This window comes from Oxyura jamaicensis, chromosome 7 (genome assembly GCF_011077185.1).
Source record: "Oxyura jamaicensis isolate SHBP4307 breed ruddy duck chromosome 7, BPBGC_Ojam_1.0, whole genome shotgun sequence".
NCBI lineage: Eukaryota > Metazoa > Chordata > Aves > Anseriformes > Anatidae > Oxyura > Oxyura jamaicensis.
In genome coordinates this window covers 5,326,166-5,348,793 of record NC_048899.1, presented here as the reverse complement: position 1 = coordinate 5,348,793, position 22,628 = coordinate 5,326,166, and the positions used below count along the sequence as shown (strand labels likewise).

Here is a 22,628-nt window from a genome sequence, read left to right as displayed (position 1 = left end):
CTTTCTTTCTTTCTTTCTTTCTTTCTTTCTTTCTTTCTTTCTTTCTTCGTCAGATCTTTTTTTTTTGTACTTGATGCATGTGGGCCTTCATGATATGTAAAACAGGGTTTGGGAATTTGCAGTAGAACAGTAGGCTGTAAGTGGACTAAATAAATCAATTCTATTTTAAAATAGTTAGGCAGTTTGTTACCAATTGATCATGAAAACAAAGCTCCTTCTTAATATTACACAGTGTTTTACCAATAATGTACCCCAAATACTTGTTTAGTTGTGTTAGAGTCCCACTCGCTTCTCTTAAGGACGGGAATGAAATCATCTGATAGTGTTGTGTTTCTCCCATGTCCTTTTTCATCTGTCTTCATCCTTCTGTACCAGTCTGGTACTAGATACAAACCTTTTCTGGCTTATCCAAAAAAAGGATAGGGTAGAAACAATGTTTTTATGTTTTACACAAACTTCTCCTTTCGGAGGTGAACTTGTTTTTTAGTCCTACCCCCCTAGTACCTCTCAAACTTTAAATAAATAAAAAGATGTTTTTGTTTATAAAGTACTGCTTATTGTTGAAACATTGATTTGTTGAGTTCATATGGGTTTAAACAAACAGTGCTCCAAAAGCAGTTTGTTACTTCTACAGACAAATAATACATGTTACTGGTATGTGTGACAAGAAGCACATGGGATACAAAAGAGAAGCTTTTTGCATGGATCTTGAAGGACCTGGATAGCTTAGTTGCACTGCTAAAGTATCACAAAAGAGAAGCTAACTTTCCCTTTCCTCAGTCCTACGCTTGATTTACTAGCTGGTAAAGGTGGAGTTGAGGTAGCTGCATGCCATCCAGTGGTACCAGCAGGTCAGACCTTTGACAGGTTCTATTTGAAAAGTCTTCTGTTTGAAATGTCACTGCCACTAGATGGCGTTGGCCGTTCATAAAAGGGCAGGAGTTCTGAGAAATGAAGAAATCTCAGGCTCCCTGTTGGCACTCCCCTCCCTTGCTAATTGAGAATGATTTGCTGTGCTATTTTAATTTACCGTTCATATGAAGTGAGTAATGGCATTCTAATTTTCTATTAATAATTTCAAATTGGGGTCATTGTAGGCTGCTCAAACAGAAAGTGAAAAGAAATTAAAGAAAGAAGATAAGAAAAAAGAACTACAAGAATTAAATGAACTCTTCAAGCCTGTGGTTGCTGCACAGAAAATTAGCAAAGGTATGAGTAACTGAAACTTCCTTTACATTCTGTTTTCATATGTCTACTTCAGGTAAAAAAAAAAACTGCTAAAAATACCAGCTCGCTGGCTGGCTCACTGGCAAGTAGATAGGTCATTTCTTTCTTGATATAGTGTACGGAGTATTTTGTCTGTAACTGCTTGGCATTTTATTAGGAACTCCTGTGGGGTTACTGAATCTTTAGAATGCTGAAGGCTATATTGGTATCGACAAGACAGCTATAAATACTTGTCCAGTAGCTATGTCTCTACTGCCTGTCATTTCTTACTTCCTGATGGTCAGATCATTATGTCAGTGTGATGGTATTTACTTCAAAACTGTAGGTAGTGGTTGAATAGTTCATACTATAACAACATGCTTATTTTGGAGGCTATGACCAGCCACCTGATTTCTTTATAAAAGAAAGTAAATCATCTGAATGGGTGTGGGTTAGGTTAATATAATTTATTCTAGCATGTTACTGATTATATTACAGGAAAGTTGACATTGAAAAGATGCTTTGGCATACATTAGAGGCAAAAACAGTTTGTTGTATAGGGAAGAATTTTCATAGAGTGATCTCTACTATGCTAATAGTTTGCTCAGGCACACGCTTCTGTCGTAGTTATTTAAATAGTCAAATGTCAGCTTTGAAATTCAGTGCAAATATCCCGCTGTATGAACTATAATGACACTTCTATCTCCTTGAAGGAAGGAGAGGTGAACTCCCCATGAAATAACCTTGATGTTTAACAATGTGTTTTCATTCTGTGCAGATCCTAAAGATGGGATCCTAGACATTGTGTCTCAGAACTTTTAAGAGTAGCTTTCACTCCAGATTAGTGTTTTGCTTATAAAAATTATTAAAATGTGACAATTTTCTTCACTCAGGTGCTGATCCCAAATCTGTAGTTTGTGCTTTCTTCAAGCAAGGGCAGTGCACTAAAGGAGACAAGTGCAAGTTTTCTCATGATTTGTCTTTGGAAAGGAAGTGTGAAAAACGAAGTGTCTACATTGATGCAAGAGATGAAGACCTTGAAAAAGGTATGTAATGCTTCTATAAATTGATAGATAAAAGATGGCTCTTCTGATTTTGCAATTGGATTTTTAAGATTAAACGAGTTGTGTTGTGTTATATGATCCTGAAGAACATGGCTGAAGACCAAGGCAACCCGTACTGCTGTTTGAAAGGAAGAACAACAGTGAAACGTGATTTTAAACACTGTCTCAGAAGTATTTGTTTTTTCAGAAGATATTTTGAAAAAGTATCACATAATGGTCTTGGATGGTATATTTTAAACTCTGCTATGTGAAGCGTTATGTTATACAAGTAGCAGTTTGTATGGTGTTTGGTCTTTATTGTAGTTGCTAATTTTGTGTAAGGTCTCCAAAATGCCAGTGCATAAGGAGCAAGTGTAACAAGCAACCACAGCTGACTTACAGAACTGTTTCTAGTGTTTGCCAGTTGTATGCGGTTTTTGAATTCAAGATGCTTGGGATTTTTTTTTGAGTTTATTTCCTTTTCCCAAATCATTTGCTGGCAAAGTACTCTGGATTTTACTTTTCCTTAGCAAGGGTTAGGGATCTTAGATTAAAATAAATTATTTTGGTTTTCCACCAGAAATAAGTCTCTGATCTTACGTAAATTCTAGCTTCTGTCATCCTACATGAGTGTGATTGTATCCTATAGATGCAGTCATACCGTTACTATTAATAATCTTGCTTCTTTTGATGGCACATCCTTTTAACACTGAAAATTCGGTATGATCTCTTTCAATCCCTAAGTTATGTTGTCTATTCTTCTGAACGTTAGTGTCCAGCCTTCTCCTTTATTCCGTCATCTTTTGCTTCTCTCCCCTTTTCCATTCCAGGTAATGTACACATGGAATGACATGTTTCTTAGTCTTTAACTGAAACACACTTTGTGCATGTCAAAAGACAAGCTTCTAAAGTTTTTGAGGAAAAGGTCTTGTGAGCATCATAGGAAAGTCACTACAGAAGTCTGAATTTATTTCCCATTCTGTAGATTAACTAAAATGTAAGAATTACTTATTAAAGGTGTTATTCAGGAGAAAAGCAACAGGACAGTGCTGTTTAGTGTTTGGCATGTTTGTGAAATGACCTCCTGTCTTGTTCTAGATACAATGGATAACTGGGATGAAAAGAAGCTAGAAGAGGTGGTGAACAAGAAGCATGGTGAAGCCGAAAAGAAAAAACCCAAAACTCAAATAGTATGTCTTTTTCTCTTTTTTTTTCATTGAGTTGTAGTATGTGTTATTCAGCAGAATGGAGAAGCTAGTTCAGTCATTTGTAGTTCCTGATCTCTGACTTGAAGAGTTTTCTTTAGTTTGTGCGCTAAATGCTATGATACCTTTCTGTTGTTGTTCTTTGGGACTACTTCACCTTATTTTCAATAGCAAATAATTATATATTCTATTGATACTTCCTAAATTTGCAAAAATTAAGTTTTGGTGTTTGTGTTACGATTTGCTTGTGAAAAGTTCTAGAATGGTGTATCTTTACCTCAGGATCACGAGCTGGAACATGTAACATCTGAGGTTGGTTACATTTATTTTGATTAGAAGTACCCTGGTGTTGGTGGGCTGGAATAGAAAGATTGTTAGCATGCTTTTACATGTGCTGCTTGGTTTACAAAGTACCCAGTTGCCAGTCTTCTGAGTCATCCTGTCTTTCTGTGATTGATTTATAATAAGGGAAAAAAAGCAGTTGGAATATCTGATAGTTTTAGATAATTAGCCGTGCTTCTTTTCTCTACCCTTTTTAATAGCAGTGCATTTCACAAATTTCCTTGTCTCCAGTTTCGAGCCCACATGGCTGATTTGCTGTACTTACGTAGTAGCTATAAACGGGGATGAAAAGAGAATGTAGTGCTAATGACCTTTGTTTTATGCAGGTCTGCAAATACTTTCTTGATGCTATTGAAAACAACAAATATGGATGGTTTTGGGTCTGTCCGGGTGGCGGAGACAATTGTATGTATCGCCATGCACTCCCTCCAGGTTTTGTATTAAAAAAGGACAAAAAGAAGGAGGAAAAGCAAGATGAAATTTCCTTAGAAGATCTAATAGAAAAAGAGGTAAAGTTGTCAACCAGGTACCTGTTGGTGGTGTTTGTTTTCATTATACTGAAAAGAAGATAAAATTGTAAATAACTTCCTAATGAATAATTGAAAAGTATAAAATGGTTTTATAGGCTATATGGGCTAGGGTGAGGGACATGTAGCAATTAATTCATGGTTTTTATTTCAGTAAGCAATTTCCTAAATTAGGTCTGAATATTGACTGATAGGGTAGATATCTCTAATCCTGTTGTAGGGGCTTTCTCTTTCTTGCTGCTACTTCTCTCTTTATCTGTTACAACTGCTTCTATGGGCCTTCCTCATCCCCAGTTCACTGCTTCCTTGGTTGTCACATAACTCAGTCATGAGGAAGCAACACTAAGAACAGGGCCTCCTAAACATGTTTCAGCTCTGCTTCTGGCACTGTTGCCTGTCAGTGTCAGTTTGAGGAGAACCTAAACTAATGCCGTTGGTTTCTTTCTTCCTACCCTTTTCATGTTAACTTTCATGTCGACTCATCTCGCTAAGTGGAAAATCGTGCGTGGAGTCAAACTTTATGTTGATGGGGCATGTCTAACAGTAGTAAGAGTGCAGAAGGAATTAGCAAGAAATGTTTTTAATTAGATTCTGGAAAAGAGTAATTAAATCTTTAATTTGATATATAGCCTTTGGAAACAATTTCTACCATTAATCAGTCTTTTCACTTGACAGCGTGCTGCCTTAGGACCAAATGTTACCAAAATCACTTTAGAGTGTTTCATTGCATGGAAGAGAAGAAAAAGACAAGAAAAAATTGATAAGGCTGAGCAAGATATGGAAAGGAGGAAAGCAGACTTTAAAGCCGGCAAAGCATTGGTGGTACGTTCTACACTTCAATTCTTAATATAAGAAGAAGGAATAAATGACTTTTGTATTAAGGTAGTTGCCTTGGAAATGCTTTTTTTGTTGTTTTGTTTTGTTTTTCGTTTTTCCTTTTACTTAATGGCAGTTAGAATTCTGTGAAATGATAAATTAAATTTCTCTTTCTGTAAATAGATTAGTGGACGCGAAGTATTTGAGTTCCGACCAGAATTGGTTGATGCAGACGACGAAGAAGCAGATGATACCCGCTATACTCAAGGAACAGGAGAAGATGATGAGGTAAAGAACACTGGTAACTCAAATAATATTTCAAGTTACGATACTGCAATTTATATGCAAGCTCTGTAATTTTTTTTTGGAGAGCTTAGTAAAACTTAAATTGAGAGTGCAACTCTTACAGTGCAATTAATACGCTGGGTTCATAATTGAACACTGCTACAGAATATATTTTCTCAGTTCTGGTGTCAAAAGGAAGATGAAAAAATACGTAGAAAAACTGCTGAAATCAGAATTTCCATCGAAGAGTCATTTATAGAGAGCATCTTGGTGTATTTTTCAGGTGGAAGATTCCGTGTGCATAAACGATGTAGATTTGAGCCTGTATGTCCCGAAGGCTGTCGATGAGACTGGTATTACTGTGGCTAGTCCTGAGCGATTCAGCACATACGCTTCAATAGAAAAAGACGGTAAGTTCGTTATTTAGGTGTCACTTTTAAGGGAATGAATTGTTAAATGCTTCCCAAAAGGCAGGTAGAAATGAGTTCTTGATTCTCCAAAAAAGCATCATTTGTTATTTAATGAAAATATGATTGTGGCTTTTGTCATTACTTAAGGTACTGCTTCTAGCAAATGCTATACACTTCACATTTTTCTGAAATTCAACTTTAAATAAAAGATAGTGTGTTTGGCCACTCTAAGAAAATCCGTGCAACACCTGTTTATTTGGGCAATTCCCCCTCCTTCTCATATTTAGTAAACAACCAAATGAATAATATAAAAAAATCCAAGCTTCTCTTAATATTTTTCTATCAATCTTAGATTAACTTGTAATTTCTTCAAGTAAAGACTTTATCGTTCTGTACTTGTGGAATGCATATCCCAATTTTTAAGGTTAACCTGAGTCTTTAAAGTGCAGGCGTTGAATTGGGAGTAACTCATTATTTGACCCGGTTACAAAAATAGTTAGTATTTGAGTTTGTGGTTTTTTAACCTGTTCTAATTAATAATCCAAGCTTGTGTATTAATTGGATACATGCAATTTAGCCTATAGAAGTTCACATATGTAAATTGAAACTATATAAAGAAGTGATGATTTGAAATATTTCAGAGGCTCTTTAGCAGGATTGTGAACTAGTGATTAAGAAATTTTTGACAGTGACATGTGTAAAATCAATATTTTTGTTATTTTCAGATAATAAATTAAGTGAAGCTTCTGGTGGTGAGATAAACAGCAGCGAGCAAAATGAATTAGAGGAAGATAACGACGGAGATGAGGAGTTGGAAAATGGAGTAATTGATGCAGTTCCAGTTGATGAAAATCTTTTTACTGGCGAGGACTTGGATGAACTAGAAGAAGAACTAAACACTCTTGATTTAGAAGAATGAATTAAAAAGCTCAAGTGTGGATTAAAATCTATGTGACAAAGTGAAAACTGACTACATTTTCTTCTCCTTTTTGAATAGAATTCTTAAACAGGATGTTTATGGTTACCCAGCTGATTCTGATGGGCACGTGATATACCAGGAGTATTTTCCTTCAATCTCATCTACTCCAATCTTGACTATGATCACAGTAAAATATTCAGAGTAGTTCATAATTACCTGACAGCTGAATTTGCAGAAAATGAGATGGTCTATTTCAACTAAAAGTAGGAAGCGTAACTGCTTTGCCAGTGTGCATGTTGATACCAGGTACAGTACGAAATCAAAGGGAACGTTCTTTACCAGAACTGCATTTTTAATAGTGATTGTGTTGATTTAGAAACTGCCTGAAGTATTTTTAGGCAGTATACTATTGGAGCTGATGCAGATTGTGCTTCTTGAAGTTCTGATTAGCTTTATTTGATCAGCTGGATGCTGAGGATACAGATTGTGAGCTGATATGTCATACAGTACAGCGATACGGTGCCCTTTGTTTAAAATGTTTTAAACTTTCCCACCGCCTTTTGCCAACAAAACTGTAAATAAAAAATATCAACTTTAAAAGACCCGTGTTGATTTTTCTCTCTTAAGTGAGAATATTAGAGCAAACTGTTAACTTCATTTTTTTAATACACTGATAAACACTTTCCAGTCGTGATACAGTAATGCAGATGTTGGCTTAAGTTAAATTAGGGCTGGTTACAATTAGATTTTTTTCTACACTTTGTGCAGCCTGTAAAATTGAGCAAATTGACAGATTTAGAAACGGTGACCTTTTTTCCTCTTCCATTTCTGCTCTCCTACCTATCCATTAACAGGTTTACTACACTATACAACACTCGCTGCTGTTTCCAGCTCATGCTTTCCCCGCTGTGTTTCTATGTTAGCGAAGACTGAGAGCTCTGCAGAGCAGGGAGGTTATGGTCTAACAGGCCTATCAGATCGTTGGTGTTCTATAAATAACCCCAAGTTGTGCAGTAATAACGCTCACCTCAAAGCAGAGCAGTGGATTTCATTGTGTACCCTGCAGGGGGCAGTTATTAAGGTTTAAATAAGTCACTATGGCCTTTGAAAATTTATCAAAACCTTACCGTAAGGACTTTCCTGTAGCAGTGCTTTTTCAAGGGGCCGTAGGTTACGCCTCATTGCCATGGTACTGTCTCTAACAGTACTGCTGTTCTCATGATACCGTTTGTATCAGTGTTTTTCTAAAGTTTTCAAGTTACTTCTTAAAGACTGTTAAGGTTCATGGCATTGTTAGTGAGCTTACTTGAACCCCTTTTGAGTGGTAATACTAGCTTTAATGGTTATTTTTGACACTGCTGAATCAACTCTTATTAATGCTATTTCTGAAATAGCTGACTTTTTTTTGCCCTTTTGGGTATCTTTGTGGATATTTTTTCTTACAGGAACAAGAAGCAGTGTTTAGGAAGCAGAGACCCACTGAAAGTGATTTGTAACTGCAAGTGTTTAAGGAGAAGCTGCAATATCAGATAAATGTTTATTTCTGCAGAATTTTCTCCTGTGGCCATAAGTGTTGAGAGATTATTTTATTACACTGGCCAGCGACAGGATACCTGGATATCAGGACACAAGAATGCAATTCATATTTGAATGTATGACGCATAATTTTTCAAAGTTATATATTTTAAATGGGAATAAAAGTAATCATTATTAAGGACAAAAATGACTTTTGTCTTGGAGGCTGGTATTTTGTGTGTAATAGTGATTTCTGTTGTGCTGATCTGTTTCACTGATCTAAAAATCTTAGCTCTTCACGATTGTGTTAAACATTAGGGCAGTGGCCTTCCATACTATTTAAATACATTGAATATCCATGAGTTGAAGAAAAAGTTACTTTCATGGGCAGGAGGTATTTCACGTTAATATTTCTTACTGGACAACAATCCTCGACTGTTTTTTATGAAGTGCGGGCTGTTAATATCGATCAACTTTGGATGAAGTAGTGGTACTTTCTGTGGTGATTCAGTACTGGAAATACTAGATTGTTTTCATTTCACAAATAGATTATATAGAAAGAACTTGCACATACAAATTAGTGTATTTTCTGAATACCTTTGCAATTCTTTAGTCAGATGTGTAGGATGAGTGTCAAAGTACACATCAGGCATCTTGAATGCTGATTTCAAACTATTCTGTAATGTTTATGTGCCTTAAAGGAAAAAAAAAAAAGTCACCCAACTATAAGAAGCTATGCAAACTGAAATATTTTTATACTTGCTTATTATGATAAATGACTGAGTCCCAAATAGGATTCTAATTAAAGTTATTAAACTAAACAAAAACTAAAAAAGTTATTTCACACCTATCTTGCAAAAACCATACTTGGAAGCTTCATGAGCAGTATTTGCTGTTCCATGTGTTGCTTTGGAATCACTTGCTGAAACTCTAGGGGTGATTGACTAAGCAAAAATCTTACAAGGTTAGATCTTTGTTTACCTCACAGTGAAATTATCACAGCCCTAAGCTGAGAGAATGAAATTACTCATATGTAAATATCTCATATATATGTTCACCTAAATACCTCAGGAGATACACCCCCTGAATAACATCAGTAAGAGTAAGATCACTAAAAAACAGAGACCTTGGAAGGCCAAAGGAATAGCAAGAAACTTTTAACAGCATGGGTACTGTATCAGACAGGGAGACTGCTTATCGCTCCAAAAAGCAGGCACGTGGACTAGAAAGAGACAAGAACAGGGCAAGCCCATACACTTCTTGGCAGTACTTGTCATACATAGTCTCCTTTTTCTGTCTGGACTATTTCCTCAACCCAGTTGTACTTTGTGTCCCTCAGTGGCTTTCTCTTTACAGTATGTGCCCTCTTTTCCCCCTTGAATCTCTATACATCTATAGCATCTCTTAGAATGCCAACAGTTCAACAGCTCTCCTACATCTTGTTTGGAACATGACTTGTATTAGCTTGTGTTGTTAGTTCTCTTGGGGAAAATACTTGGCGGAAACAATATCCTATGTCTTGCTTTGCTTTGACTTGATGCCAAGTAGAGTTAAGTGGTTATTTTTTTTTTTTCTTTAAAAAAAAAAAGTTTTGGGTATATTTCAGTTTTGAAGAACACAAACTCTTACTGTTTCCAAGCTAGTAACTTTTTTTTTTTCTTTTTTTTTTTTTTTTCTCTACAAATGGGCCTTAATCAGCAAAATCCTTAATGAAGCAGAGAGTCTTTGCTCCTGGTTTTGTACCGGGTGTGTTTTATGTATCTATAATCCCATTAAGTGCTTTTTGTAGTGATATCTGCAGATCACCTTTCTCTTTTCCCGCATGCTGGTTTTAGAGATTTAGAAGTGACCTTGGCTTAGTTCTGTCACTTGTAGTTTTTTGCCTGTCAATAGATGCTCTGTCTCTTTACAGAGAGTGGCTGTTGCTGGTGTTAGCAATAAGGCCAAGATGTTTTATTCATTTATGATGTTATAGCCCTAATATTTGAACACAATGGGTTCCTTTATAGCACACTATTGAAATGAATGGTGAAAATAATCACTTCTTTCGATCATAAGTACCAGCATCCCGTTTGTGTTTAGTGAAAGGGACTTCAGTGATCTTAATTTTACATTTGTGATTGAAAACTCTGGAGCAGTGTAATACACTTGAGAAAGGCTTGCATGCAAGTGTACTCCATCAGACTTAAAAAATAAGGGATGAGCTCCTATATTTGAGGAAGATAGAATGGAAAACCAAGTATTACAACTTGCCTTTTAGAAATTGTTAAATTGCTATAAAAACACATAGGAAGATGCAAAACATTCCTGAAGGGCAAAGATGAGCAAATTGTTCCGGAACAAAGTTCACAAGGCAAAATCGTAATCTTTGTACCTTTGTAATCTGTTTTACCAATGCTACATCACTGGACCTGTGTTGGAATGAAGCTGTATTGTCAGTGTGATACCTTTTTCGAGCAGTTTTTGTAGTTGTAGAAAACCAGCTAAAATCTGACCCCTAACAGAAAGTAACAGGTTTACTGTTCCAGGAGACTTCTGGTCCTGTTCATGTTTGATCTCCACTTCTGCTTAATTCCATAGTTTACGTCCTGACCCCTGGGGCTGTCACTGTTGTGCTCTGGAAAGATTCTGCAAAGATTGTCTCTAGGACATTACTGTACTTGGGTGTCTACAAGTTGATACAAGTCCATCATAAGCTCTCCATCACTTTTCTACTAATCCTGGAAACGTTTAACGTTTCAAGTACTTTAGGAGTCATGGTTAGGGAATAGTAGACTTAATTTTTTATTTTTATTTTTTTAATGGTGATTGGATATCCACTTAGAGTTCCATAACTTCAACTTAATGCCTCCTTAAAGTCTTAGGCACAAATGAGATAATAGTGACGTTCTAGACAGGAAACTTTTAATCCTTCCTCTTCATCACCTTCTTTTGCATCGTCTCTTCCACCAGAGGCTTTTCTGACCTCTCTTGTTGGGACTGCTGTGCGAGCTAGCCTGCTGTGTTAGGGCAGGCGGCCTCCGAGGCTCCGCAGTGCCCAGCACCGTGCTCCCCTGGGGCAGCTCCGGAGCAGAGAGAGGGGTCAGAAAGGACACAGGAAAGACATGATCTTGGTAAACATGTCAGATGAGTCAAAATGATGAGAGGGGATAAGCCATAAAAGATTGAAATGAGTTGATTTAACTGCAGTTACCTCGCTTTTGTCACCTTTTTTCTTGACTAGGAAGTTAGTGGGTGTCAAAAGCTGTGCTTTGTGTCAGTAGTATCAGCCCTACAGTCTCCTCAATCTTCTTGATGTCAATATAGAAAGTCTGGGTTCTATAAATAGCAGTTCTACGTTTTATGTCCCCCAGTGTCTTCCACACAGGAAACATCAAGTTAGTTTGACAGAATATTTGCTATAAATAGATGGATGCACATTCCTTGCACGTGTGGGAAGCAGGAATAAGTGAAACAAGAACCCATACATGGTAAAAAAAAAAAAAGGAAAAATGTTTTAAATGTGTTCTTTATTCTTTACAGCATAGAAGTGTCTGCATATTCTGTCACTAAGAATTTGTCAGCCATAACGGGCAGACTTCTTTTGATAGAAGCAGAAAGAAAAATTACATTCCCGAAATTCTTTCACCACCAGTACCAGCTAGGAAGCCTATTGGAACAAAATCCTGGCAATTGCAGGCTAATGTATTCAAAGCAAACAGTAGCAACTTAAAAGAAAATATAACTAAACAAATGTTAGAATCCCTAGAGACTTGATTTGGTGTTGATCTGTTATTTTTAGCTTTATTCTTTCACTTATTTTTTTTTTCCTCTAACTCAGCAGAAATATAGTCACCAGCACAATGTTTTGTAAACAATGACATCCTTTGGTTTAATATTAATTCCAGACAGGATGGTATTTCTTGGGTATAGATGATCAAAGTACACTGGGTTTTGGAGTGAGGCTGAGTGTGGGTTCTTGGTTTGCTTTGGGAGAAGGGTGATGTTGTTCTTTGGGTTCGCTTTGGATAGGAAAGGGGAGGAAGTTTGAGCTCTGAGGCATTGTGTAAGATGATAAAATATTTTCTCAAGTCTAGAGGCTAGAGCTGATGGTTGAGCTGTGTTATCATGCCTGGGTTCAAGCAGTCAACGCTCTTTTTGAGAGAGAAAGAAATATCTTTTTTCTAGATCCATTTATCGTACTGCTATCTTTTAGTGCTTTTGTATTTTAGTGTAAAAGAATATTCAGAAAAAAACATGATTTAATTAGAGCATTTCTGAAGTATTACCCTGTCATAATACACCTTTCCATATCAGCTAGAAAGGAACTCAGCTCTAATTTCTCCACTGCTTTCCAATCTATTTGTTCTGCATCTATTATTTTGCTATATACTGCTTCAACACATGCAAAACATGAAGTCATTGCTAAGCACTGAGAAGTCTGAAGATATATATATATATTTTTCCCTCATTGCTAGCTAAGGAATTCTTCCGAAGTTTTAAACTTGGTTTTGTTCCAAATCCTCTGGCAAGAATGTAGAACTGCCCGTGAAGTACTGAAGCACTAGAGGACCGATGGTTCAAGGCAAGATGTGGCATTATGTTTCTGGAAGAGTTAATGCAGAAGCAAAAACGGCCACTCTTTGAGATAGAGCTTTATAAAATGACTTCAAAAATGAATGACAAAAAATAATATTGAAATGCGTGAAAAAATCTTTAGAACTAGGGAATAGGAAGAAAAAGTTGTACGTAAACTGTCGCACTTTTACTAAATATAGGATTATGTACACTAGTGACAGGAATGGCAGTATCTCTATAACAGGAAGCAGTGACCTCCGGTACTTCTGTATAACCAGAGGCAGGCAAGGATGTCAGAAAACTGGGAAATGCCTCGTCTTCTGGAAATTCTCCATAAATGGAAATTTAATAGAAAGCGACCCCCGTCTTCTATGCCTATAGATCAGGGCTGCTGGGAAGTGCTCTGTTTCTCTGTGCTCCTAGCAGAAGACAGTTTCAAAAGTATTTCTGCCAGATATAGTCACTTTTTAAGTGGAAACTGAGTGTAGGTTCTAGTAATGTGTTCTATACTTTTTTTTTTTTTTTTTTCTGGCTGATAGTTGTATTTTGTAAATGTAAGGAAGTACAGTAAAATTAATGAGATACAGTGTCTGATTTACATACTCTGGAAAGAAAAAAGCAGCTACAAAAAAATGGAGGAGAGTGTGATGAAAAGATGGTAGCCATGACTGCCTATTTATTTGAGTGTAATATTAGCACTCTTGTGCCTGCTGCTTACTTACCAGCTCCGCAGGATCAAAACAGAAGGGGGGACGCGGGAGACGTGCAGTTGTGATCTGATGATGGCATCAGCCCCTACAGGAGCTGTCAGGGTGGCAGTACCTAGCACAGGGAGGCCAAGCTTCTTCATGCAGTGAGCCACGCGAACGCCATGTGACTACAGCCCTTTGGCAGCCACAGGAGAAGCAGGAATACAGAAACATCCTCTATATGTAATATGCATGTTCCACGCAGGATAATAGAGCAAAGAAAGCCTGTGACTTTGATATTTCCTCGTCTGTTCTCTTTTTCTGCTCTAGAAGCAGAAAGCCAACTTTGTTAAGTTCTCTAGAAAAGAAAGTTCTCCTCGTCCCCTTCTAGGAAGCGCGGCCAGGACCCACCCTGGTGGAAGAGGCGAGAGCCCCATCTCTGCCAGGTGACGCGCTGATGCTGAGGGTCAGCGTGCTGGCTTCCCTGGCTTTCCCTGTGCTCCTATCCCTGAATGCTGTGGGGCTGTATTTAACTTGGTTTGTCCCTGCTACATCTCAGACATGCACAGATATCATAAAGACATTTTCATTGAGATTGCATACAGAAAATAGTACAGAAGGGTGGATTCTTCCCTCCCAGTTTGTATGATATTACATTACTTCCTGTTGACCCTTTCTCTAGAGTAAAAATGCTGTTTAAAAAGATAGTCAGGTCTTTGGGGGTGTTACTGAGCAACATCAGGATAACTTTGTTGGATCTGTGGAAGTGCTCTGTAAAACAAAAACTGCAGAAGAGATGCTATTTACAATGCTTATTTTTGTCAGACAGAAGAAATATTAATCCCTTTGTAAACGAAGCAGAGCTCTCTGAATTTGGGGGTATGAAATCCCACCGTCCTGGTGAGTAACCAGCATTCTGTGAAACACAGCAGGGGCTTGGAGGAGCCACTGACTAACGCTGAGGTAATATTGTTATCAGTGCTGAACACATGAGAAAAAAAAAAAACGGTACGACTCACTTCCTTTCTAACTGGACGATTTCAACCTCTTTGCTGAGAGTCATTCACCAGCTAGATGCTGCTTTTACTAACATGGTTATACCCTCATTGTCCCACAGAAAAAAATCTGCCTTAAAGCCTCTGGCTAAGGACAGCTTTTGCGTCACCACTGAGTGAGGTTTTGCTGAGCTGGTGCATTGCTGGTGGGACTGAAGCAACTCCAGATTGCAACATCCTGCAGCAGTTTTGTTGTGCTCCTCACCCCACGGTGCTTTTGTGCTTGGCAGGTTTCATGGCATTTCAAAAAAGCTAACATTCACGTGAATATTAGACAAAAATAGAAATCCAAGTCACTAAATGCCCAAAATGCAATAATAAAGACAGTCCATCTTTTTGTTGAGTTTGGCTTGCTTTCTGCTGTTTGGTTAGACACTGAGTTACTTCTTAAAGCTCTGTTCGGGAAATTTAAGCCACTCTAAGTCAGAGTGGCTGCATGGCACAAGAGCAAAGCCCGTGCAGAAACTCTCCCCTGGTTGAAGGTTTTTCTGGGTGACTTACAGAGGTATCTATGAACAAACTGGGGGGTAATCCCTTCTGTGCTCCAAACATTAACACTATTCCTACTGTAAAGCAGTGGATTGACTAAGAGGCTGAAGCTTAATGCTTATGTGCAGGACATAAAATCAATAAAAAATCATTACGGTTGGAAAAGCCCTCCAGGATCATCTGGTCTAACCCTCACCCTACCACCAATGTCACCCACTAGACCATGTCCCTAAGCACCACTTCCAACCTTCTCTTGAACACCCTCGGGGATGGTGACTCCGCCACCTCCCTGGGCACCCCATTCCGGTGCCTGACCGCTCTTTCTGAGAAGAAATGTCTCCTCATTTCCAACCTGAACCTCCCCTGGGGCAACTTGAGGCCATTCCCTCTAGTCCTATCACTAGTTACCTGTGAGAAGAGGCCGACCCCCAGCTCCCCACCCCTTCCTTTCAGGTGGTTGCAGAGAGCAATGAGGTCTGCCCTGAGCCTCCTCTTCTCCAGACCAAACAACCCAGGTTCCCTCAGCCGCTCCTCACAGGACTTGTGTCCCAGGCCCTTCACCAGCTTTGTAGCCTTTCTCTAGACAAGCTCCAGGGCCTCGATGTCATTCTTGTACTGAGAGCCGTTGGCCTTCTCGGCCACAAAATTATTTTTTGGGGAAGACCATGGGACGCGTCACATCTTGCCAAGCCTTTTAAGCAGGACCTTTGTGGCTTGCACATTGATAATTTCTACCAAATTATAGGACTTTTTCCATTTCTTGCTGGTGACTGTAATGTCATGAGGTGGAAAGATAGCATTGCAAAGGAAAAAAATTCTGACATACTCTGTCCATATTGCAGGCTAAAGACTAAGGAATCATTTTTTAAAAAAGGTGCCTGTCCTCCAAAAATATCTTGCATCCAGCAAAGATTTATTCAGCTGTGTTAACAGACGGTTGCATATGTAAAAGCTAACTAACAAGATCAGCAGCGTGCTGCCTCTGTTCTTCTGCCCATTTCTTAGTGGTTAATTTTTAATTTTCACCACTGAATATCTTTAGTAGACTGCAAATCAAAAACTAGAGATACCAGGAGAGTAAACAGAGATGCACATAATTCATGTGCTTGCATTGTGTGACACGATCCCAGTAGCTGTTGTTTATCTACGTGTTACTCATACTGAAAACCAGACAAGCTAGCAAGGCTAATCACATCCTCACTGAAAGGGTGGTTCCTGCTCTAAATTAGTAACAAAGTCCATGTGGGGCTGTCGCTCCCCTGTCAGTGATTCTGTCAGACATCGTAACGCAGTGCACACAACAGCATCACTTGCCCTGTCTGGCCTGCGGCAGGAAATGCTTTCCTTAGCGTAGGGTGAGACGGGCTTGGAGTGAAAGCGCAGTCCCCAGCCTGCGTGTGTGCGGTGTGTAGGGGCAGGGCAGGGGACGAGGCGGCTGGATGTGGCCCTGACCCCGCTCCCAGGCTGACAGCGGGTGGCTGTGGCTTCCCGACCCCGCCGGCAGGCAGCTGTCCTCTTGAGAGGAAGCTGTCCCACGACGATATCCCTGGGGATGTGTCAGCACCTCTGGCATGGCGCTGCGGAATCAGCCTCTGGCTGTTCACTTAGCGGGCCTTAGGAGGCTGAAATTTACCGAGCAGCTCTAACACCCTAACAGTAGCCTATCCTTCACTGCCTGTGTAATGTCAAAAGCGATCAAGCAGGGAGAACAAGCCCACCTGCTGCCTGAGCTACTGACACACACACAGAGTACCCTTCACCTCCTTGGTTTGTTACCATTTGGGAACTCTTTAGCCCGTGGGAAGTCGTGCTGCGCCCGGGTCTGTGGTGCAATGGCTGTGAGAGGCTCACCACCAAGCACACAACTTACTTTGGAAATGATTTTTACCTTTGTAGAGCCAACAAAGTCAGGAGAATTCGCCATGAGAACCAAGTCTGGGTTTAGGAACTGGTGGGAGCCAGGGGCCGGAACACGGGGTTACCTGGGGCTCCTGCTGGCTGCGCCAGGCACCCCCGGGGCAGAGCCGGGGATGTCTCCGTGCTGCGTCTGCCCAGCTGCTGGGTGCTACTGCAGGCGGGGACGCTGTGAGAGCGAGCATGTGGAAATGTTCCTTTTTCTTCTCTGTAGGCCGAGAGATTGCTGAGAAACATAGGTAAAGAAAAAAAAAGGCCAAGTTCTGGGAGCAGCGTGTATCGTGGGCTGTGTTACAGTCAGGGAGCTGTGTGCTGGGGCTTCAGCATGGCTAAGCCATGTGGGGAGAAGGCGTTAATCACCTGTTTGCACCACAGAACCCCCTGAATCAAGCCGAAATCACGGCCCCCCTTCCGCGAAAACCACCCGCTCACTCCCCTTCCCATAAAATCCGTAACTTTTCCGTTACGCGCCCTTTTTCCCTCCGTTGATCCCATTTCCTGGTGCCCTTACTGCCCACCCTGCGTGCCGAGCAGCAGCGCCCACCCCCTTGGGGCCGGCGGGGCCGAGCCCCCCCCTCCCCGAGCCCCCCTCCCAGCCCCCGCGGCCCCCTCCGACCCCCCGCGCCCCCCCCCACGCGAGGGGCGGGGCGTCGAGGGGGCGGGGCCGTCCGTGCCCCCGCCCCTCGGGCGGCCCCTCCCCGCCGCCGGGAGGAAGGGGAACTGGGCGCCCGGCGCCGCCCCTCTCCCGCCGCCGCCGTGGGGCCGGGCCGAGCCGAGTCGGGCCGTGCCGTGCTGGGGGAGCGCCCCGGGGCCATGGCCGGGTCCGGGTCCGGGCCGCGGCTGCTGCTGCTGGGCTGCGCGCTGGCCGCCGGCAGCGCCGCTTTCAACCTGGACGCGGAGCGGCCGGCCGTCTACTCGGGCGCGCCGGGCAGCTACTTCGGCTTCGCCGTGGATTTCTTCGCCCCTGACCCCTCCTCGTAAGTGCGCGGCCCCCCCGCCCCCGCCGGGTCCCGCAGCGATCCAGCCGGGATCCCCCCCGGCCTCTATCTGCCCGGCCTCCCCGGCGGCCGGCCTCCCGGGACAGGCTTCCCTGGTGCCGGGGCGGGCTGCGCTCCCCGCTCGCTGCGGGGCTGCGGGAGCCGGCTGCGGGCAGTCGCTGCCCGGGCTCCCCGTGTAGCTCTCGGGGTGGCTGCGGAGCCCGCGGCGACACGGAGCGGCTTTGCGGTTCCCGTTTGGTTGGTTTCGTGGCTTGGAGCCCGAGCGGGTTTTAGGCGGTGAGAGAGACGAAACAACTTAGTACGTTGCTCCGGTGAAAGTTTGCATATCGCCTTTTCTTTACTTAGCGTTGGTGAAAAGTAACAGAGAACAGGCACCCTGTCCGGGTAGCACCCTGTGGATGCCCGGCCTCGCAGCTGAGGCAGTGGCTCGGGAAGGCGCAGGCTGCGGTGGAAGCCTGCGCCAGGAGCCCTCGCATCGAGGGTCCCTGAGGGAGGACACAGCCCCGGTGCTCAGTGGCTGAAGGGGACTTCAGAAACACGCTGAAGGCCTTGAATCCACTAAAGAGTTGCCCACGACAGCCTGTAGTCAGCGTGTGGCCACGCGTGACTGTTGGCACATGACGGGTGCCGGCCCGTGCCTACAAGCACAGCTCTGTGCCTTCAGTGCCGGGCACGGGAGCGCATCCTGCTCCTGTCCGCAGCGCTCAGGTTGGGGCGCTGTGCTGTGCTGGTAGGGGGTGAGCAGTGAGAGCACAGCTGGTGTGGTCCCATGGAAGTAACAAACTTCCCTCTGTTGCCATCTTTCCCAAACTATGCAGGTTTGAGGCTTCTTTGTATTTAGATAGGGAATTTGTAATATCACTGGCAATTTATAGAACCAAGTCTGCCCAGTTGATCTGTGATGATAAAAATGCATTATTATTTTTTTCTTGCCATGGGAAATGAGGTGATTAAGCCTTTCTCAAGTCCCATAATGATTCCTCCATTGGTAGTCCTCAGTGCGAAGATTATCTTAAGAAAGAAATGTTAAAATAGCAATATCTTTTTTTTAAAAGCAAATATTTCATCTGGGGTCTTGTCAAAGGTAGTGCACTAAGGATGAAGCGGTAGGCAAGCTAGTACCCGTTTAATAGATAGTAATTATAATAATTGATGTGTTTCTTTACCTGGCACAATGGTGTTTATTTCTAAGCATTTCTGTTAGGCCCAGAGAGAAGGTTTTATGTTCATTAAAAGCATTTCAGATTCATGTTCTTGGAATTGAGAGAGTCTGTGAATGGCAGCTAGGGGAAGCAAATGGATTGCCCCGAAGATGAGCTTTTCTACCAGGGTCCATACCAGGCAATTTTTAAGGTTCTGGAAATTAAATACAGTTGAAAACTAATCTGGTGTGTTGGCGTCCTTATGAGTTGAGCTTCGGTAAGGCACTACATGTTTATATGTGGTATTTACATGCTAAGAAGAAAAAACGTAGCTCCGAAGTCTGGAGGATGCCCATCACAACCAGAACAAGTTGGCTGAGCCTGGATCAGACTAGATGTAGACGTTGTCTCCAGCCAGCTTGTTCAGCTCAGCCAATTTCAAAACCAACTAACTGCTATCTGAAATGGGCTGATAGGACTTGCTTTCACAAGCTGTTCTGTCTTAAACAGTCTAAATGGAAACAGCAGAGCAGATTCTGCTAAGAGGAAGTATTTCAGTTTTACGTCTTCACTTCTTCTTTGCCTACACGTCAGATTGACTTCCTAAGGAAAGTGCTGATCAGTCAAGCATGTCTGAGCTGTTGAGTTCCTGGAAGATGTTGACAGCCCTCTTTGGCTTTGTAGTCGGTCTGTTTCTGAATTTGGCAACTTCTAAATTTTACAACCTGCAAAAGCCTCATCTTTTAGCAGTTCCCGCTCAGAATGCACTTAACTTATTTATTTAAGCAGAGATTTATAAAATGACACAGCCATATAAGAAAACAGTGGCTGTGTAAAGAATTTCAGTAGAGATTCATTAATGCGCAAACCTGTGGTTGGCAGTAACTTGGGTGCTTGGCGATTGCTTTTAGAGGAGTGTTTGCTGATGGGAGGCTGACTCACCAGTTAATACTTACTGAGCTCAGAAGCACTGCTGCTTTGTGTATGTATCACTGAACATTTTTGTCTGACTTCCATGAATTACTCTTACATACAAACTGAACCAGAAATGATGTCAGACAATGACTTTTGTAAATTACAGCAATACACGATTTCCTATTCTGAAGCATAAGTGCACATTTTTTAAAGGGAAAAATAAGAAAATAAAGGGCATTTATTTCATTTTAAACTTCATTCCAAGCAGGTCAGAAAATTTTAATTCACTCGTTATCATCTTTTTGCCTCTTTAGTCAGTTTTTTTTTTTTTTTTTTTTTTTTTTTTTCTGGTTTTTTTTTCAAAAAAAAGGGAGCCAGGCAGGACTGGAAACTCAGTAAGAATTTCTGTGAAACTCAGAATAGTTTTAGGCAGACTTAGATTTGGGTGGATAAGACCTTTGTTTGCTTCATTAAGTCTTCAAGTGTTATAAAGTGTCCTGCCTTGAGTTTTGAAACTTTGGTGTTATTTCCTCTTTTTACTGCAGGATATTTCTTCTGGTGGGAGCTCCGAAGGCGAACACCAGCCAGCACAACGTTGTAGAAGGAGGCCAGGTGCTCAGATGCAACTGGAACTCAAACAGGAATTGCCAGCCCATAATATTCGACTCCACAGGTAACAAGCAATTCACTGCAGGGGAAAGGGGGATTCTCTGCTCTAATCCTGTGGCAGCACAGCAGGGATTCAGGTGGACGCGGTGTTTCCTGATGGTCAGTTTGAATGCAGCAGTGTTGGGACTGGCAACAGGTCAAGGCTGCATTTTGTTGTTCTTCTCCTCTGTCTTTGAGAACTGTTGTATGTGGTAGGTGCTGAAAGCCTGAGCAAACATACATTCGTCTTCCGTTTCAACCTGATGAGTTATTTCCATTTCTCCTTTGTACTTGCCAGCAGCCTTAAAGCATTTAGCAACCTACTTGCCAATAAAACCTTGAGGGAAATGACCTGCCTATAACATAGCATACGAGTAAGGGTGCTTTCTAATATGCAGAAATATTCAGAAGTTACATCTGAAACTGGGAGTATCAGCTTAAAACTGCAGAGCAAATACCTTTTTTATTTTTTTTTCTCTTGGATGTAGCTTGATAACATTTGTGATGTTGCTGATGCCTCCGGTCAGGCACTCCTGTCCATTTCTTATGTGTGTTAAAGCCGAGCAGTGACGATGCTGACAGGAGACATTTCACTCCATCTCCACGCTCCGGTACACACAGCCATTTCCACAAGCTGCAGCAGGTCATGTGGGAGCGCACTGCCTGTGCTTTTCTGCTTGTGCCACTCAGGGCTGAATCCTCTTCTCCACAGCCTGATTCAGGCCAGTGGAAAAAACTCTGCGTGTCCTGGGAGTGGATTAGCAAGATGCGCATGGTATGGCAGAGGAAACACCTGTGCTTTAAGGTCTGGTTGGTTATAATTCATTTCTGCCTCTGCTGGTATTTTGACTCGGTAGTCTGAAGGCTGTTATGTTTATTCAGCCTTTGTAAACTCGGTATGATACAGTGAAGAGTCTCATTCCAGTCCCATCATCGAGGCAGACCACAAAATGCTGTTGGTGTTCAGAAAAACACATGCAGGCTTCAGAGCTCTGACAGCTCTTACTGGTTCTCTTGCACAAAAAAAAAGTACATAATGGTGCGTGTAAAACTCAAGTCACTGTCAGCCTCTACAGCAGCCTACTGAAACCTTCCTGCCAGATGAGTGGAGATCTCTAGTAAGCTGCAGAAGTATGCCATTTTGTCTGCATCAGTGTAAGACCGCAAAAAATTGCTTTTAATTTTCTTTCATTTCATTTTGGATGTTTGGGCTTAATCTATTCACCAATACACTTTTTTTTTTCCTAACAATAATCTTGATATCTGTAATATTCACCACTAATATAATAGCTAAAAAACGTCTAGTGGGGAATGATGACCCTCTTGGTTAGATACATCTTCAAATGAGAACCACAGAGCATGCATCTGTTGGTGCTGTGAACACTTGCAATGCCCTTCTCAATAAGCTGGGCTCAGTCGCTTTGCTTCGTGCCTGTGTTTAAGGTATATGCTGCTGGGCAAACAAACAGCATTTTGCTTACCATTCACCCTTTAAGTAATGGGGCATGTAAATCACTTGAAATTCTACAGTAAAGCCAGCAGGCCATAGTGGCTAAAGAGGATTTCTGTCAGGCACATTTTAACACGTTCTAGCTTTGTGGTAGTGGACTGGGAAATAATGTATTTGTCAATTATTCTCTGGGTGAAAGGGGTATTGTATTTCAGCGTAATAAAATAATCAACACGCTGAAACAAAATAAAATGTCTTTTTCTTTGTGCATAATACAATGGCTGATGCCCTGCGTTAGGGTGACTGCGTCTTACTGCCAGCACAGTGCAGTCCCCAGCTCCTGCCTGCCCCACGCAGGGCAGCGGTGGGAATTAGCGAAGGCTTGTGATGCCCTTCACAGGAAGCGGGGAGCAGATGATTTGACTTCTGATCTGTGCTGCTAACGGGAAGGGTTTTCATAGATGGCTAAATGCAATTTCTGCAAGAATTCAGGCTTGTCCGTC

At 41.6% G+C, this 22,628-nt stretch overlaps 2 protein-coding genes across 3 annotated transcripts in view; both read left to right on the top strand.

Moving 5' to 3' along the window:
• The window catches only part of ZC3H15 (zinc finger CCCH-type containing 15), an 11,829-nt gene extending 3,359 nt beyond the window's left edge, over window positions 1-8,470 (top strand). The window contains exons 3-10 of the mRNA XM_035332185.1: window positions 1,098-1,209; window positions 2,100-2,252; window positions 3,348-3,439; window positions 4,123-4,305; window positions 4,999-5,145; window positions 5,323-5,427; window positions 5,708-5,834; window positions 6,560-8,470. Of these exons, the coding sequence (XP_035188076.1) occupies window positions 1,098-1,209; window positions 2,100-2,252; window positions 3,348-3,439; window positions 4,123-4,305; window positions 4,999-5,145; window positions 5,323-5,427; window positions 5,708-5,834; window positions 6,560-6,753 (1,113 nt within the window). The 3' untranslated portion in view covers window positions 6,754-8,470. The remainder of the gene's footprint in view (window positions 1-1,097; window positions 1,210-2,099; window positions 2,253-3,347; window positions 3,440-4,122; window positions 4,306-4,998; window positions 5,146-5,322; window positions 5,428-5,707; window positions 5,835-6,559) is intronic.
• A 9,240-nt stretch (window positions 8,471-17,710) lies between these two features.
• ITGAV (integrin subunit alpha V) overlaps window positions 17,711-22,628 on the top strand; it is a 45,702-nt gene continuing 40,784 nt past the window's right edge. For both annotated transcript variants that reach the window (XR_004752509.1, XM_035332184.1), the window contains exons 1-2: window positions 17,711-17,949; window positions 20,573-20,700. Coding sequence is in view for 1 of the 2 variants with exons in the window: in XM_035332184.1 (XP_035188075.1) it covers window positions 17,786-17,949; window positions 20,573-20,700 (292 nt within the window). In the remaining variant the exon portion in view is untranslated. The remainder of the gene's footprint in view (window positions 17,950-20,572; window positions 20,701-22,628) is intronic.